General features: G+C 41.1%; 1 protein-coding gene across 12 annotated transcripts in view; it reads right to left on the bottom strand.

Annotated features, from left to right (window-relative positions):
* The window catches only part of STXBP6 (syntaxin binding protein 6), a 256,512-nt gene that overhangs the window by 171,734 nt on the left and 70,902 nt on the right, over positions 1 to 13,876 (bottom strand). For 11 of the 12 annotated variants that reach the window (XM_005666215.2, XM_005666218.3, XM_005666216.3 and 8 more), the window contains one exon: positions 13,511 to 13,699. In XM_005666215.2, the coding sequence (XP_005666272.1) occupies positions 13,511 to 13,664 (154 nt within the window). In that variant the 5' untranslated portion in view covers positions 13,665 to 13,699. 12 annotated transcript variants of the gene reach the window in all.

Below are 13,876 nucleotides of genomic sequence, written 5' to 3'. Positions count from 1 at the left end.
TCACACAGCAGCTGGCTCTCTGCCTTCTAGAAAGCCATGGATCACTGGAGGTGGGCAGGAATGGGCTGGGCTGATTCCCAAGGGCAGTTATGGGCTCACTGCTTTGGCCAACCACCTCTGAAAGGCAGAGATTTTCCAAGAGTAGGTTACAGTTCACCAGCCAGAAGTTGTTGTTACCGTAGCAAAAGCTTCCATTCCCCCATGACTCTGGCTAGGGCTCGCCAACCATTTTTTACTATGCATTAAAAAACTATGTGTATTAAGTGCCAATGTATCCATACTTATAAATTAAAGACTTGGACTACAGCTCTAAAATGTCATGGAGGTTATAAAGCATACCTGAAAGACATAACCTAGAAAACAATAACATTTCAAATAGAAGCCCTAACATTTTCTTCTCTCAACCCAATGGATCAGGCAGGGCACCACATTTAGAGACAATAACATCTTGGCTTTTCCTCTCTTAAACACTCTCACTGGGCACTCTCTACTTTATGGATTCCCCAAGCCCAGGAGGCAGCAATCGAGAAGTGGGAGAAGCCTACACACTTGGCCATTGCAGGTAACCCATGACCAATTTCTTACAATACCCAGACCCTAGGAGGGACAGGGCCACCACCTCCTGGATGAGAGGCTCTTCCCAAGAGCGAGTGGTACATACTGCTCCTGCACACTGCTGTGAAAAGGAATGGCACGGAGCTGCATCCTCCATGCAGCTCTGCCATGAATCCTATGTCTTCCTCCTCTAACCCCACTTCAACCAGAGTCACTCCCAAGGTCGAAAACCAGCCTGACAAGAAGATCTGGGCATGTTTTCTTCCTCCTTCTGCCTGACTGTAGAGGTTCTGTGATGTCAGCCAAGGCATCCAACCCCTCTGGGCCTTTTTTTTTTTTACATAAACGTTGGTGTTATATTTGAAAATGACTGAGGATACCCTTAGTTATAAAAATCTAGAGTTCTTAAAGAAAATTCCTAAGAAGTTAATTTCCCTCACCCTATTTGCTCTGTAGCTTCAAACGTCGGATATGATACAATGTCAGATGTGAATCATTAATGAAATGCACTGACCTAGGGGAAAAAAGCATCATATGTTTGGTTGACCTTTACCACTTCCCCCATCCCTCGTCTAACAATAGAGAAGATATTGAGTGAATTACTATGGGAATCAGACCAAAAAGACAAGGCAAAGAGCCATTCCTTTAAAGGCACATGAGGGCTGATTCTAGGTAAGACATATACCTTCTCTTTTTCTGCAAATGCACACACTAAGATATACCTGCAAATGCACAGGAAAATCACCTAATACGTTAACCCTAAAAGGAACATGCATAATATGCACATCAGAGAGAAACTGATCTAGAACTAGGTTAAATATCATGGAAATGATTAACACACAAAGCACACAAAGTCAATAGGATATTTTACTTCCAAGGAATTCTGGTAGATGTGGGTTTTGAAATAAGTTCATTTTAGTCCATGGTAGGGCACAGAGTAAAGTACAGAACACTGAGGTTCTAGTCGCTTCTACCACTCAGGACCAGCTTGGATGTTTTCCTTCAGAAGTTATCTGTGTGTGCCTCAACTTCCTCATCTATAAGATGGGTATTTTCAAAAAAAGGTCCTTATTTCTCATTGTGAAAATCAAAAAACCAAAACATCCAGCAATAGATAAATGGTTAAATACTCTATAGTATTCAAGAAGCCATTGCAATTACCCTTATAAAGACTGTAAAAAATTTTAAATTTTGTTACCCTGTAAATGAAAAAAGACAAAATTGCACCTAGACTATTACACAGGGGGAGAGGTATTAGACAACCTGAAACCTAAAAAGCCAAGGTCATTATTTTTTACTTGATTTTTCCTACCTTTTTTTTTTGTGGCACTTTACGTTTTTGATAAAGAATACATTTACATTTATAGGGAGAAACAGAGTTGAAAAATTCAAGGATCCAAAAACAGTTGCTTCTTATCTACCCACAAGGTAGAAAGGATTCTAACCTGAGGAAAAAAATTATATGACTGCTGCTTCCTCATATTAGCTGGAAAATCAAAGAGGAAAACTCTCAATTCTATTGTTTCCTCTTATGAAAATGGAAACTCCGGGAATCAAGGATGGATCTATTCTGCAGCTTCTCAGAGCAGCGTAATTTGCTAAACTGATGCCAACATCAAAATGTAGTTGGGCATGAGGTCTACAGCCTATGATTACATGGAAGCCACATGCGGTGGATAACAATTTGTGTTAAAAGAGTGTGTTGGGGGAGGGGAGATAGTATGAATATCTCCAGAGACATTTTTAATAAAAATGGAGTTTCCATTTTCCCCTTGAAAGCCAACATTAAGGAAATGTAGAACTAAAAACAATTACTGTGAGAAAAGGCATTCAGGGATAGAGTTTTGACATATTCAATGCTCATTAAATGATCATTTATTCCCTTGTAAAATGAACTCTTTCTTCAGGAGAAACACTCAGGTGCTTCAAAAATTTGAGATAACAGCTTCCCACTGCAGGTTACAAGGGAAGCATTTATAAATTGCTCATTTTTGATGATTCTTCAAGTCTGAATAAATCAGAGAAATCTACATTTCTTCTTGCTAACTGAGCCCTTAGGTAGAAAAACTCCTCAGTAACCTGATGAATTCCAAGGGAATTCAAAGACCACCCAGGAGCATTTTAGTCTGAATAACACCAAGGTTGGGGAAAAAAAAAAAAAAAAAAAAAAAACTAGAGTTTCGTCATGGCTCAGCAGAAACAAATCTGACTAGAATCCATGAGGACACAGGTTCAATCCCTGGCCTCGATCAGTGGGTTAAGGATCCGACGTTGCCATGAGCTGTGGTGTAGGTCACAGAGTGGTTGCTGTGGCTGTGGTGTAGATCAGTGGCTATAGTTCTGAGCTCTGATTTGACCCCTAGCCTGGGAAACTCCATATGCCACAGGTGTGGCCCTAAAAAGACAAAAACAAACAAACCAAAAAAAAAAAAAAACCACTCTAGTTCACAGACGAAAGCTCCAGCCCAGAAAGTGATCCCAGACCAGCAGTCTCTGCAGAAGTGGGACTTTGCCTGATTCCCCCACCTCCCTCCGGGCACTTCATTTGTCCCACAAGGGACAAGGTACACACAACGTGGTCCCTACCCTCCAGGGACTGGCAGACCAGGGAGGTAAACAGAAAGCAAACTGAGGAATACAACCCGGCAGAGGCTAAGGGCATCACAGAGATCACACAGGAGGCCAGAGAGAAATGTGAGCGGGTTCAGAGCACAGCAACTAGCTTGTCATCTAGTCTCAAGCAACTCACCGGCCTTGTCGTCATTTATTCCATATTCTGGAAAATTCTGCATATGCTCTAGCATGACTATAACTGGCACAGAAATATCACTCATATTCATTTTCTCTCTCTAAAGGAAGGGTAACAGGAAAGAGCTGGGCAAATAAGAACCTGATCTGGGCTGAAAAGCTGGGTCCACAGGCGTTTGTACCAGCCTCTCCCATTTCTGCTGTTTGCTTAACAGTGCACTTGATGGATGCCAGAGAATGTTTTGTTTTATTTTGTTTCAAATTGTCTTTTGATCCAGTGAAGATAGGCATAGGACAATAACATCTCCTATTTCAGGGACAGGAACTCGATTGACTGAGCCAGTTCTAACTCCCTGCAAAAGGGCCTGCACCCAAGGACTTCAGCACCCAATGTACCTAAGACTGTGCAAATCTTCATGACACAGAGCCTTCAAACTCTCAGAAATAGATTGGTAGTGGGATGCCCCTAGCATGCCAGCTTAGAGGTGGGGAGGGATAATTAGGAACAGAGAATTAAGAGAATCTAGGTTTAGAAACAGGCAGTCAGAATGACCTTGAGATCTCTGGCAGGGGTGGGACATAAAGGGGAGGGGAAAGTTGAACTTGAGAGGGAAAGGAACAAAAGTTTGAAAGGAGAGGTAGGAAGCTCCCATGACAAATCTGGGCTTTCATGGGATTTTTGTCTCACATGACAATGGACCACAGAGGCCTACTGCAGACACACATTAAAATGTTCTCTAAAAACTGAATTAGCTTTGTACAGTAAGAAGAGCTGGCTGCCCCATTTAATGACTAGATAATACTGCTCATAAAGCTCAGTGCCTTCTAGGTATCAGGCCTCATATACATACATCCCTATGTAGTTTCATTAATCCTGAAAATGCCCCTGGGATATGGACAATTATTCCCATTTTATAGGTGTGAAAATTGAGGCTCAAAGACATAAAAGAACCTAGTGCAGTCAGTATTTTACCCCAAGTCAGTCTTACGCCTAAGCCCGTGTTCTCCATAGCTGGGTTCGGGGAAGTCACGGAGCCATGGGCACTCATGGCAGCCCTGAGTGCCTGCGACTACAACTTAGCGACAAATGAGACCCTGATGAAGTTTGACTCAAAATACAACAGCAAAGAGCACGAACATCTAAAAGTGGTAACTTAGAAAAACACCACCACCGAAGAATGCATCTGCATGGATTAAAACCCTCCCTGCTCCTCTGCTCGGCTGCTGTGTAGGATGCCGGCCAGGTTCACGGCGCCTTGCCAGCCACCTTCCAGAAGGAGGGCTGCCTTAGTTTGCAATCTCCCGAACCACCGCTTGCTCTACCTTTGTGATTAGTCAAAACTAATCAAAACGAACATAAGTGAATCAGCTGTGAAATTCCTGTTCTTCACAGTGGGCTGTGTGGTGGGAGAGCACAGATGGAGTTTCCTTTTTAAATGAAATGTTTTGGCACTAGCCTCTGTTACGAGTTTTCCCTCGTTTCCATCTGGTTTTAGTATTGGAACATGCACTTGAGAGAATGGAAAAAGAAAATTCTGTTGGCGTGCTAAACCACTAGAAAAGCTCAAGTGGTCAACAGCACACCCTCTAAATCCTTGGAGATTAAATCGCTTTGCTCAAGGAATGTTGCCACATTGTTTTTAAGGAAGGGGAGAGTTCATGCATTTTTTGAAGTTGCATACTTGGGTGTGAAAGGGACCCAGATTTGAGTCTCAGCCTTTTCACCGTCTAGCTGCCTGCCCCTGGACAGTGTACTTGCCCACTTTACACCTTGGCTATTTCATCTGTGAAGTAACAACTACAACAGAAAGCATGGCCCAAGGCTGCTATGAAGATTAAATGAGATGACACTTGTTAAGTGCTTAGTTCTCCATTTTTGGACACCCCTATTCACAAGGCTTTAGAAAAGATAAATATTATTCCTATCAGTTTTCACAGTAAGAGATCTAGAACCATCAAGGAAACTTTAAAAAAAAAAAAAAAGTTTTTGAGGCATCTACTTTTTTTTTTTTTTTTTTTTTTTTTTAGCTATTTCTTTGGGCTGCTCCCGCGGCATATGGAGGTTCCCAGGCTAGGGGTCCAATCGGAGCTGTAGCCACCGGCCTACGCCAGAGCCACAGTAACGCGGGATCAGAGCCGCATCTGCAACCTACACCACAGCTCATGGCAACGCCGGATCGTTAACCCACTGAGCAAGGGCAGGGACCGAACCCGCAACCTCAAGGTTCCTAGTCGGATTCGTTAACCACTGCGCCACGACGGGAACTCCGAGGCATCTACTTTTTAAAAAATTGCATAATTGAAGGAAACAAGTTCATATATGGCAGTGTCCCTGTCAGGAAACTCTCAGGATTTCTGTGGGGAATTACTTTTCTCTAAGATAAAAATATATCTGCTGACACCATCATTCCACCGTGGGGCTTCCTGAACAGCCCAGCTACTGGTGTACAAGACTGTCTTCATCCCGCCCAAACCACCCAAAGCCTGAACTGGTAGGAGAGTGAAGTGATCTTGAGACATGATTCTCTCTAAATCCATGTGAAGGAGCGAGAGAGAAGATGTTTGGTTTGGGAATCCTCTCTCATATGACGCTTCTGCCTAAGAGACAGACAGAGGAGCACAGTGTCTAAGAGAATACAGACCTAGAATCAAACCACCTGGGTTTCTATCTCTTATTTGTAACTCACAAACTGATGATCTTGGGCCAGCCAATTTACTTCTGCTTGCTTGGTGTCCTCATCCATAAAATGAGAACAGTACTGTTATCTACCTCATGCATTGTTATAAGGATTAAATGAGTTACTATATGTAAAGGGCATAGAACCATGCGCCGTAGAGAAACCCAATAAGTACCATTACTACTAATGTTAGTATTATTATTATTTCTAAATCAAAGTGGGGACGGGTGCTGCCCTAATCTTGCTGAGTGCTGAAGCATGTGGTGGGTGCATGGCAGGTGCTACACTGAAGGTCATTTACAAATGACACCTGGTGACAAAATCTGCTGAGCCAGAAAACATTTCAGAAAAAGACTCTCTTCTTTAACTTCATGTAGCCAAGGATATTATCATTGCAAATGTTTTACTCAAACACGTCTTTGTACAGATCACAAAAGAGCCAAATTCTCACCATAAAGTATGAGAAGATAATATATTTTTATAAAATAAAAATGTTGTAGAAAGAATCATATAATCAAGACACTGGAATGTTTTTTGTTTTTTACTGCAGTCTTCTAGAGCTACTTAAAGTTTTACGGCTGGATTTACATACCAAATCTCTCTAATAAAGAGATAAAAGGCTTACCCTGATGTATATTCCCGATGTATATTCCAAATGGAGGAGAGTTTACTATCCAATAACCTCAGAAATAAGATAGAATACACACTGTAGGTCAAAAACTGTTCAACGTCTTTATCAATCTTGAAGAGTTGGAGAGAAATATGCTCCTTAAAACATGACCCTCTCTACACTGCACCCCCTCCTGACCTGTGTTAGAAAAGATGAGGTGCTACAGCAATATAAGCATGGCCACTGGGGCCACAGCACTGTGTGGATTTCTGAGTCTATCACTTCTAAAATGGTGTTCCCGTCATGGTGCAGTGGAAATGAATCCGACTAGGAACCATTAAATTGTGGGTTCGATCCCTGGCCTCTCTCAGGGGATCCGGTGTTGCCGTGAGCTGTGGTGTAGGTTGCAGACGCAGCTCAGATCTGGCCTTGCTGTGGCTATGGTGTGGCTGGTGGCTGTAGCTCCAATTAGACCCCTAGCCTGGGAACCTCCACATGCCTCGGGTGCAGCCCGAAAAAAAAAGACAAAAGACAAAAAAAAAGAAAAAAAAGGTGACCCTGGGACATCAGGACCTCTCTGATGAATGCTCATCTCCTCCTCTGGAAAAAGAAGAACATACCACCTAATTGCTAGGGATGTTGTGAGGATGAACTTGATTAAAACAAATCATAAACCATACACAGGATGATTCTTTTTTTCTTCTACATAATACCTGAAAGATTGCTATTTTCAGCAATACTTTCTACTTCTGTAATAAAGAACAATAAATAGCATTATTGTTTTCTTCTCTCACTGCTAATACCCTGTACACCTCTGAGTTCAGTATGGATTTTGTTATTTCTCTGGGATAAAACTCTTGGAAAGGGTTCCCTGCTGCTCTATCCAATATTCTGTGATAATCTATGTGGGAAAAGAATCTTAAAAAGAATGGATGTTTGTATATGTATAACTGAATCACTTTGTTGTATAGCTAAAATTATCACAATATTGTAAATCAACTATACTTCAATAAACCTTTAAAAAATGAAAAAAACAAAACTCTTGGAAAGTCAGCTCACCACTCCTGAATAAACCACTTCTATCAAGGTCAAATTTTATCTGTCTTGTATTCTTCTTTTCTCTCCTAATACTTACAGACTTTGAGACAAGATCAAGCCTGAATTAGAAAGTAGATTTAAAATTTTTTCTTATGCCAGATCTCTGACAATTAACTTTAGTTACCCTAATTCCAATAACAACTTAATATGTAAGAGAATGTATGAATCATAAAATGAAAGTTTCTTTGTGCTCCCTTCCATGGGGACCATGAATAGCAGCCAAGGAAAGATTTTTATCCCTTTTTATCCCTTTATGGATATGGAAGGTAGCATTATACATTAGGCATACTGAATTATAACAGGATCAGGACAATGGATTTTAAACATGAAATTATGGAATGTTCAGTGGGTAACTGGCCTCTAACAATAACTTGTTTTTAACTTCTTAGCATGCTTCTAGTCGAGTTTTACAGACCCATATATCAATGCAGGGGAACCAACTATAGAAATAGTTGTAGGCAGAGCTTGCCTTACTGTTTGAATGAGTTAATAGCTCTAAGTCAGAAATAAAGTCCATACTGTAACCAGGTGTGCAGTAACTCATACATTTCAGTGGCATCTATTATATCTACAGTTGGCAATATGCCAGGTGCTATAAGGAACTTAGAACATGTTGGCACGTGGATCAGATAATGAAAGCATAGGTTTACATGATACATAGCTGCTTCTGTGTGAAGGCTCAAAAAGCCATCTAGGATAATGCTTCATACCTACAAAGGAGAGGGTTAGTTTCTGTCTAGCTTACAAGGCGCATTAAGAAGGGTAATTAATCCTTACAATCGTCCCACCCACTGGTGACTCTTTAAAACATTTTTTTCGAATCAATTTTACCAAGATTCATTTACATATAATGAAATGCACTCATTTTAAGTGTGTAGCTTGATGAGCTGTGAAAAATGCGTACACTCAAGTAAACACCGCTACAATCAACACATAGAATGCTTACACCATTGCAAGAGATCCCGTCATGTTCCTTTGCAGTCAATCACCAACTCCACTGCCTGGCAGCTACCTATGAGCTTTCTGTCACTATAGCTTAAGTTCTACCCATTCTAGAATTTCATATAAATAGAATCATACATCTGAGTTTTAGTTATGATAAATAAGACTGCTATAAACCTCTATGTACATGTCTTTATGTGGACATGTTTTTATTTCTCTTGGGTAAATGCCTAGGAACAGTTAAGTCATATAAATGCAAGTTTGACTTCATAAAAAAACTGTCATATTGTTTACCAAAGCAATTCTATCACTTTTACATTCCTACCAGCAAATCATGAGAGCTTAAATTATTCCACATGCTTGTCAACACTTGGAATTGTCAGTCTTTTTAATTTTAGCCCTTGCTGAAAAGAAAAAGAGCAAAACGATGCTTTAAGAACGCCAATCCAAGAGGCATCAGTATGTATGTATGTATTAGCATACCATTTAAAGAAGCCCATGAGAAACACTCAAATTCTATCCCAAAGCTCCACAAATGAACTGGACAGATTTCTCTCCTTACACAACTATAGCCGAATAATCTGAGACCCTATTTTCCTTGCTCCAGCATCTTTATGGATTCTTCCAGTGGACATACAACTCACTGTGAAAATAAACTGTCTTATGATCACAGGCCTCTGCCTCTCAGATTACAAATTCTGCCAAACACTGGTGGAAAAAAAATTCACACAAAGGAACATTAGTAAAAGATATTAGATATGTAAAATACCCATGCTTATATGTATATGCCGGCAAGCTTTTAAAGCTTTGATATTCTTTTTTTCTAAAAAGAAGATAACCATTTATGCTGTTTGAAAGGTGGTTAAAATCATTTGCAGACACTGCCCTATTTTGGACAGATGTTGCCGATTCAAAACAGATAGCTGGTTTTCATCATCCAAACCACAAGAGTTGATGGGCTTGGACTCCCAGAAAGTATAGGAGGTTCACACTGATAGCAGGAAGGACCGACCACCTATCATTCTAAGGCTTTGTTCCCACTGCACAGCTGAGCTACAAAGACTAAATAGGTCTGAACAGGAGACAAGGAGGAATTCAGAATCCAGCTCATCTTTCAATGGAGCCACACTTCCCTAGGCTTGGAATGCTCCCCACACCCACACCGTCTCTTTTTAGAACCAGTGAGGCCCTACTTTTCTTGTAGCTCTGGGTTATCCCAACCAGGCCAAATCCTCCTAATACATGCTCTCATATCACTCTATTTTTCCTCTAACCTTCTCATAGTTAATAACTGTTTATTTAGTGAGTAAAATATTAATGTCTACTGCTCTTTCCCCACCAATGTAAAATTCATGCATTTCTCTCCTAACTGAACCCCGAACACCAAGAGTGCTTAGCACAAAGTATTTAATAAATAATTGCATAATTAATTACTTGTTAACTAAAACAATACCTTATCAGAGATGTGACTGATAGGCCTCTATGCTTCACATAATTCAGAAAATAAAGGTGGCGGAGTTCCTATTGTGGCTCAGCAGTAATAAACCCAACTAGAATCCATGAGGATTCAGGTCCAATCCCTGGCCTTGCTCAGTGGGTTAAGAGTGCTGCTGTAGGCTGGATCTGGCATTGCCCTGAACAGTGGTGTAAGTCAAGAATGTGGCTCGGATCTGGCTTTGCTGCGGCTGTGGTGTAGGCCGGCAGCTGCAGCTCTGATTCGACCCCTAGCCTGAGAACTTCCATATGCTGCAAGTGGGCCCTAAAAAGCCAAAAAGAAAAAAAGAAAAAAGAAAAACAAAGTAAAGGTGGCTGCTCCTTTCTCAATTATAAGAAAAATCAAACTTCAAAGAAACGTGGGCGTCCAAGCTGCCTGGCCTTCTCCTGCCCCGGTTTCCATTAAACCAGCTGCTTAAATGTCAGAGCGGCTTTATCAACCTCTCCTCTCAAAATTCAAATCCATGAGAAGAATGAAGACTTTCAGAACTAAAGACTCTCCTCCGTGAGAATGCCACAAAAAAGCAACCCTCATAGTTTCAAACTTTAAACCTGAAGGTCTTGGTAATCTATAAAGGAAACACAGTTATCCAGGAAGTCCCAGGTCATTACCTCCAATGGCAGGGGAAATGGTCACAATATTAGGGGCCCCATGTCAGTCTTGCAGACTTCATGATTAGAAAGAGGCTGACCAATAAAAAAGAATGACATAATGCCATTTGCAGCAACATGGATGGAACTAGAGAATCTCATCCTGAGTGAAATGAGCCAGAAAGACAAAGACAAATACCATATGATATCACTTATAACTGGACTCTAATATCCAGCACAAATGAACATCTCCTCAGAAAAGAAAATCATGGACTTGGAAAATAGACTTGTGGCTGCCTGATGAGAGGAGGAGGGAGTGGGAGGGATCGGGAGCTTGGACTTATCAGACACAACTTAGAATAGATTTACAAGGAGATCTTGCTGAGTAGCATTGAGAACTTTGTCTAGATACTCACGTTGCAACAGAACAAAGGGTAGGGAAAAAAATGTAATTGTAATGTCTACATGTAAGGATAACTTGATCCCCTTGCTGTACAGTGGGAGAATAAAATAAATAAACAATTTAAAAAATTAAAAAAAAAAAAAAGAAAGAGGCTGACCATAACATGTTCCTAAAAAGGAAATAAGACTGCTCTCTTTTTTATCCACCTTTTCTCATTATCTGGGACTAACTCATTAACTGTGATTAAGAAAGAGAGACCAAGAGTTCCCATCATGGCTCAGGGGAAACGTATTCATGAAGATGCAGGTTCAGTCCCTGGCATCGTTCGGTGGGTTAAGACCTTGCTGTGAGCTATGGTGTAGGTCACAGATGCAGCTCGGATCTGGCTGGTTGCTGTGGCTGTAGCGTAGGTTGGTGGCTACAGCTCTGATTTGACCCCTAGCCTGGGAACTTCCATATGCCACAGGTATAGCCCTAAAAAGACAAAAGAAAAAAAAAAAAGAAAAAAAAGGAGAGAGAGACCAATATTTCAAGGTGAATTCTCATTCTAACCATTGTAAAGGCATTCTAACCAAAGGGCTACATTTCCATTTATTTTCATTTTTAAATGATAGATTTATTTATTTACTGTGCATGCTGTGCCTGCAGCATGCAGAAGTTCCTGGGCCACAACAATGACAAGGCTGAATCTTTAACTGCTGGGCTACCAGGGAACTCCATCCGTTTCATTTTTTTTTTTTTTTTTTTTTTGTCTTTTGTTTTTTTTTGTTGTTGTTGTTGTTGTTGTTGCTATTTCTTGGGCCGCTCCCGGGGCATATGGAGGTTCCCAGGCTAGGGGTTGAATCGGAGCTGTAGCCACCGGCCTACGCCAGAGCCACAGCAACGCAGGATCCGAGCCGCGTCTGCAGCCTACACCACAGGTCACGGCAACGCCGGACCGTTAACCCACTAAGCAAGGGCAGGGACCGAACCCGCAACCTCATGGTTCCTAGTCGGATTCGTTAACCACTGCGCCACGACGGGAACTCCCCGTTTCATTTTAAACTAAGATACACTCCTATTATTATCTTTACATGCTCTTTCTGAAAAAAAGCTGTCTCCATCCTGAAGTAAATTCTGATAAATATAAATGATCAAAGGCTTGATTTTTTTGAAAAAAGCTAAAAACAGGTACAAAAATAAAGTTTAATTCCCAAGCCACAATGGAAGAAAATTGGAAAAAGATGAATTAAGGTAAACCTAGTTCTTCCATAGCTCAGTTATAAGAAATACCAGAAATATTACAAATGCCCCAGGTGCTGAGATTAGCATCACCCACAACTCCATGGAAAATGTATCCAAATTTTATCTCCAAAAACTTGGTATGACTCCACAGTAAATCCCACAGATCTCCTATAATCACAAACAGAAAGGGAAAAAAAATAATCCCACAAAATTCTAAGCTTAATAGAACAGATGCCTCTTCCTGACAAGGAACAGCTGTCAGGCAAAGCTGTGATTTATGAGCGGCATCTACTTTCTCACATTCCATAAGGTGTCGATATTTATCTTGAGACCAACTATTACTGATTATTGGCAACTGTTAAGAAAAAGTCAATGAAACTCAGGCTGCTGGTAGTAACAATTATGCAAATACCAAGAATTGTTCTCAGATATCTCAGGGGATAGCCCACTTTCAGTCAAGGCCCTAGTGAAGGAAAAGTATGGACAAACGGATGTGGCTGCCAAACCCTTTACAGACGCTCCTCATGAAACAGAAAACACATTAAAATTACACTGCTTGGAGTTCCCGTCGTGGCTCAGCGGTTAGCAAACCTGACTAGCATCCATAAGTACACAGGTTCGATCCCAGTGGGTTAAGGATCAGTGGGTTAAGGATCCTGCGTTGCTGTGGCTGTGGTGTAGGCCAGCAGTTACAGCTTTACAGACGCTCCTCATGAAACAGAAAACACATTAAAATTACACTGCTTGGAGTTCCCGTCGTGGCTCAGCGGTTAGCAAACCTGACTAGCATCCATAAGTACACAGGTTCGATCCCAGTGGGTTAAGGATCAGTGGGTTAAGGATCCTGCGTTGCTGTGGCTGTGGTGTAGGCCAGCAGTTACAGCTCCGATTGGACCCCTAGCCTGGGAACCTCCATATGCTGCAGGTGCAGTCCTAAAAAGACAAAAAGACAAACAAATAAAATAAAATAAAATTGCACTTCTTTATCTTCCCATATGAGGCAAACTCACCAAGATGCCATGCATGAGTAAATAAGAATCAGAGAAGACGACAGAGGGACAGGAAAGAAACAGAGGAGCAGCCATGTTCAAACCACCTGGATACCTTAGAATTGACTGCTTTAAAATAGAAGTTGTTTTAATAATATCCATATCTGACTTTCATTACCTGACAGGCAGATGTAAGTTAAATATTCGCCTTGGCCCCCAGTTGCCAAGAAAGGAATCTTTTTCTTTGTCCTTCTCTTGACTTGGACAGCTCCCAGCATCCTTTCATCAAGAGGTGCAAAAATTTCCTTGCTGATGGCAGATTTGGCACTCATTGTCGACCAAGCAAGCAGGGCACGCAGTGAGTTCTCTAGACAAGAAAAAGAAAAAGCGAGTTGGAATTGGCAATACACTAAAGGCCTGTAGAAGAATGAGCAGCAGGTGGATCTGCAGGTGAAGTAATTTTCAATTTGTGGTTTAACCTCGTGCTTGTTCAAAATGCATTACAGCATCATTAAAAAGCAAGGCCTTCACATGTGTAATAACT

Source organism: Sus scrofa, chromosome 7, assembly GCF_000003025.6.
Source record: "Sus scrofa isolate TJ Tabasco breed Duroc chromosome 7, Sscrofa11.1, whole genome shotgun sequence".
Classification (NCBI taxonomy): domain Eukaryota; kingdom Metazoa; phylum Chordata; class Mammalia; order Artiodactyla; family Suidae; genus Sus; species Sus scrofa.
This window is presented reverse-complemented; position numbering and strand designations above follow the sequence as displayed.